Source organism: Phaethon aethereus (assembly GCF_964289735.1).
Source record: "Phaethon aethereus genome assembly, chromosome: 15".
NCBI lineage: Eukaryota > Metazoa > Chordata > Aves > Phaethontiformes > Phaethontidae > Phaethon > Phaethon aethereus.
In genome coordinates this window covers 2,552,939-2,557,096 of record NC_138591.1, presented here as the reverse complement: position 1 = coordinate 2,557,096, position 4,158 = coordinate 2,552,939, and the positions used below count along the sequence as shown (strand labels likewise).

Genomic DNA, 4,158 nt, shown 5'->3' with positions numbered 1-4,158 from the left:
AATCTCTTCTATGGGTTAATGACAGTAAAACAACATGAATGGACTACACAGCACTCTAGAACCATGGCTCATAGACAATTTCAAGATCAGTGCTGTGGCCTTTTTTGAATGAAAATTCCTCTTAAGAAATAGTGTTTTTCTTTTAAGAGATCCCCTTGAAGACTTCCAAAGATATAATCTGAGCTGTTTTCTACTTCGAGCTCATCCCAACAGTGCAAAGCAGCCATAAACTCAGCTTAACAAGATAGTTAAAACAGATTTAGTGTTGTTCTGCATCAGTAGAGCAGTACAAAGCCGGCAGTGTGTACCAGTAAATCAGTTCTCTAGAGTACAGAAGGTAACACACGTCTGACTTAGCTAAAACATGGTAAGAGCTTCACACAGCCCAGTATAGCCCATCACACTTTTAGCTGGGAAAGGGAGGGGAGTGAATAAAAGTCTATGTACATTTATTTGAGCTTGTGGGTCTCTAGATTTTAGCTTTGCTAGGAATTAATCTTTCCTTTAAGTCCCCAAGTTCTCCAGGTCTACAAGTGCTTTACCGTACCAAACCATGTCCTTAGACCTTGCTAGTCTGCATATGTCCATTGAATTCAATATTTCTCTGGGTTAACATTGATTCCTGCAAGCGGCTGCTGTTCTCTTGCCTGTGTTCAATGGGATCACCATCCTCTACACCATTGCCCTTTCGGAGGCAAAGGACTTTCTGAAAACTCTGCTTGAAGTTGTCAGAAAGGAATCCATAAAGAATGGGGTTGGCACAGCTGTTTGCATAGGACAGGACCACCACAAAGAAGTAAACCCCTACCAACACAGGGTCTTCTGGCAGTATAAATATCAAATTTACAATGTTCATCATGTAAAATGGGAGCCAGCAAAACACAAAGACCACCACAATGATCACCACCATCCTGGTCACCTTCCTCTCTGATCTCCTGCGCCTCGTAGACCCAACTCGGATCCCTGAGGATTTGACTTTAATCACAATCAGCAAGTAGCAGAGACAGATCACCAACAAAGGACCAAAAAAGCCAAGGACTGATGTGTAAATGATGAACGCTGCTGACCAGATGTTGACGGGTTCTGGCCAGTTCATGTTGCAGGTGTGAAAGTCTTCCTGCACATCCGAAAAGATGATGACTGGAAGCACCACCAAGAATGAGAATGTCCAGACAGTCACACTGATGAGCTTGGCCACCCTGGGACGTCTCCACTTGGTTGATTTAATGGGATGAACTACTGCCAGGTAGCGGTCCATGCTCATCACAGTCAAACAAAAAATACTAGTGAATTGGTTAATACCATCTACAGTCATAACCAGCCTGCACAAAAAGGAGCCAAAAGGCCAATAGGAGATGGCGTTCTGGGTGGCCAGGAAGGGCAGGCCCAGCATGAAGAGTACATCAGCAACAGCTAAATTCAGGATGTATATGTTGGTGACAGTTTTCATCTTGGCATAGCGCAAAACCACGTAAATGACCAACGTGTTGCCGCTGAGTCCGACTGCACATACAAGGAGGTAACAGATGGGAATCAGGACTTTGTGGATGTATTTGAATGAGGGCTGCTCTGAGAGCGTCCCATTCTCTGTCACATTTGTCAGCAGTGAGAAATTCACATCGCTGGAACTAGCTTCTGGGCTAAATGTGTTGGAAAAGTATAAAGGATCCATAACTTTTACTCCTCAGTTTTTCTTTTAAGGCTAAGAGAGATTAAACTTCATGGGCATCTTGTTCCTAGAAAGAAAAAAAAAAAAGGAAGAAAAAGAGAAAGAGTAAATTCAAAGTAGACTAAGGTTTAGACATGATATCATTTTCTATCGATAGTCAGGATTTGCATTTAAATTATGCAGTTAGCACATGTGATGAGAACAAGGCCTGAACAAAGGAATTGCACAACGAGAGAGCCCAAGTGCTCATCCAGTAGATGGTGGTACCTGTCTAATTTTCACAAGCTCCATTCAGTGGGGTCAGGGCTCTATGTAGCTGTGAAGGTGGGAGGCTGCACGGCAGTAACACAGCATGCATCCCACCAGGAGATGCCAGTGCAAGGAGAGAGGGTGATGGCCATCACACTTCACTGAAGCTTTCCTGCAGAGAAGGAATCTGAATGCCCTGGCATGTGGGCTGTTTGGGTCCAAAGCCTGCTAGTAACAAGTCCAGTCCTTCCTCTACTGCTGAGAAATCTTAATTTTTGCATGCCTCGTGTGCCACTTGGCAAGCAAACTTTACCATTTGACTGTCTCACACACCTTAACCTGTCATACACACATTTTTCTCTCTTGTGAAATCAAGGAGCGGGGGGGATAATACCCTCTACTTCCAACTTGCACAAAAATACGCAAGTCCAGAACCCACCCTTCCTCCTAGCTTTCTGTCTAAAAACATAGAGAAAATGTTCAAAGATAATTTTCAAAGACTCTGACTGAATAGCGCATACAAATCCGACTGAAATCATCGCCCTGGCACTAGTGCCGAAAGCTTTGAAGTCCAATTTGGTGCAATTCTGCTGTCATAGAATCATAGAATCGTTTAGGTTGGAAAAGACCTTTAAGATCATCAAGTCCCACCGTTAACCTGACATTGCCAAGCCGGCCACTAAACCATGTCCCCACGCGCCACATCTACACGTCTTTTAAATACCTCCAGGGATGGTGACTCCACCACTTCACTGTCGCTTGGAGGAGGGTGCCTGGAGAGGCTCAGGGACTGGCTCAGCCCTGTCTCATTCCGGTACAAGTTCTGGGTACTTTCAGAATCCAGAACCAAAGATAGTTCCCACCTTTTCGCCTCTGAAGCTCCACTGCAATGTTTCACAGGTCTCACTGTTTACATAGAGACAGTCTCAGCCTGATATATTCAAACGCCACTTACTGCCTGGCAGAACCAGTCGAGAAGCCCCAGGGAACATTGGCAGCTGTGTAGGAGGGGAAAGAAAACCCTCCATAACGACCAACAAAACCCTAGAAAAAAAAATCAATGAACTCCAGGATGAAAAAGACCATGTCTGAGAACACTCTTCCATCGGGTCAGGCCATGTGCACACAAATGTGAAGATTCTGCAATGGAGAAGAACAAGCTGTTTCTTTTCCATCTCTCAAGGCTATTCTTCTGTTAGTGTTTCTGAATCCGTCTCCTCTCACCCTGAATGGTGCTTTTTGTGCAAGAAACACTTTTCTTCTGCGAGAAATCCAAACTGCAGTGGGCAGCTTCAGTACACGGACAGCTGAACAGATTTGATAATAGAACATAGTTTAGTAGATAATCTGAAAAGGTTTGAATATTTCCAATGCTTTCGTTCTGTGGTATGCTTGATTCACGTGAATATTTTTTTGCTCTTTGTCTGAACATGGTCTATGTAGGTGTTTATAAACCTTTCTGCTATAAAAAAGTTAAAGCATTCTGCTATAAAAGAGCGGAGATTCAAAATACCAATATGGCCCAAGACCTCTCCCAAATCTGGTCAGCAGACAGTAATGAAGGTGCTCAAGAAGGATGTGCCCAGCAGCTTCATTCCCATCACCTGATGGTTAGGTTTCCATAATAATCCAGGGGGATGAATCTAGATTCAAAAGCGCCCAGCCCACATTGCACCCATACCTTTCAAGCAAAAGCAAAATTCAGTATCATGAGCGCATGCAAAAGACTTCTTGTCTCCGAGAGGAATGCAAACACCTCCTCGGGCTGGTTACTGTGCTTTCTCTTTGGGTGAGGAAAAATGCAGTGGGTGAGAGTAGAAGTCCCTCCAGCTACCAGTAGTAATCATAAATATGCTGTTCTGATTTGGAAATGCGCAGATGGGAAGTAGGTGTCTCACATGTAACTCTTTGGCTGGGAGGAGATGTACCAGAGGAATCAGAAATCCAGGGTGGCTGGGACGGTAAAGCCGAGAGAGCTGCCAAACAAATGCTGGCTTGAAGATGGAGATGAGATATGGGCGGGGAGGATCTGCACGTTCTGAACAAGCTACTGTGGGGTTCAGGGTTTACATATTGCAGCTACAGGCTCCCTGCAAGGGTCACTACAGTCCCTGAGAGCACACTGCAGGGAGAGGTCAGCTGAGGCCACGCTCCTAGTGAATTAAGTAGGACTAAACTTACTGCTGACATAAGAAAAGGCAAACTCCAGTTCTGGACAAAGAATGGACTTTTAAATTCTG

At 44.5% G+C, this 4,158-nt stretch overlaps 1 protein-coding gene across 1 annotated transcript; it reads right to left on the bottom strand.

Annotated features, from left to right (window-relative positions):
- Positions 1-559: 559 nt before the first annotated feature.
- Positions 560-1,672, bottom strand: SSTR5 (somatostatin receptor 5; the record flags this gene model as incomplete). The annotated part of the gene is made up of 1 exon (XM_082006897.1): positions 560-1,672. One exon carries the CDS (start codon positions 1,670-1,672, stop codon positions 560-562), a length of 1,113 nt encoding a protein of 370 aa, XP_081863023.1.
- Between the last annotated feature and the right edge of the window lie 2,486 nt (positions 1,673-4,158).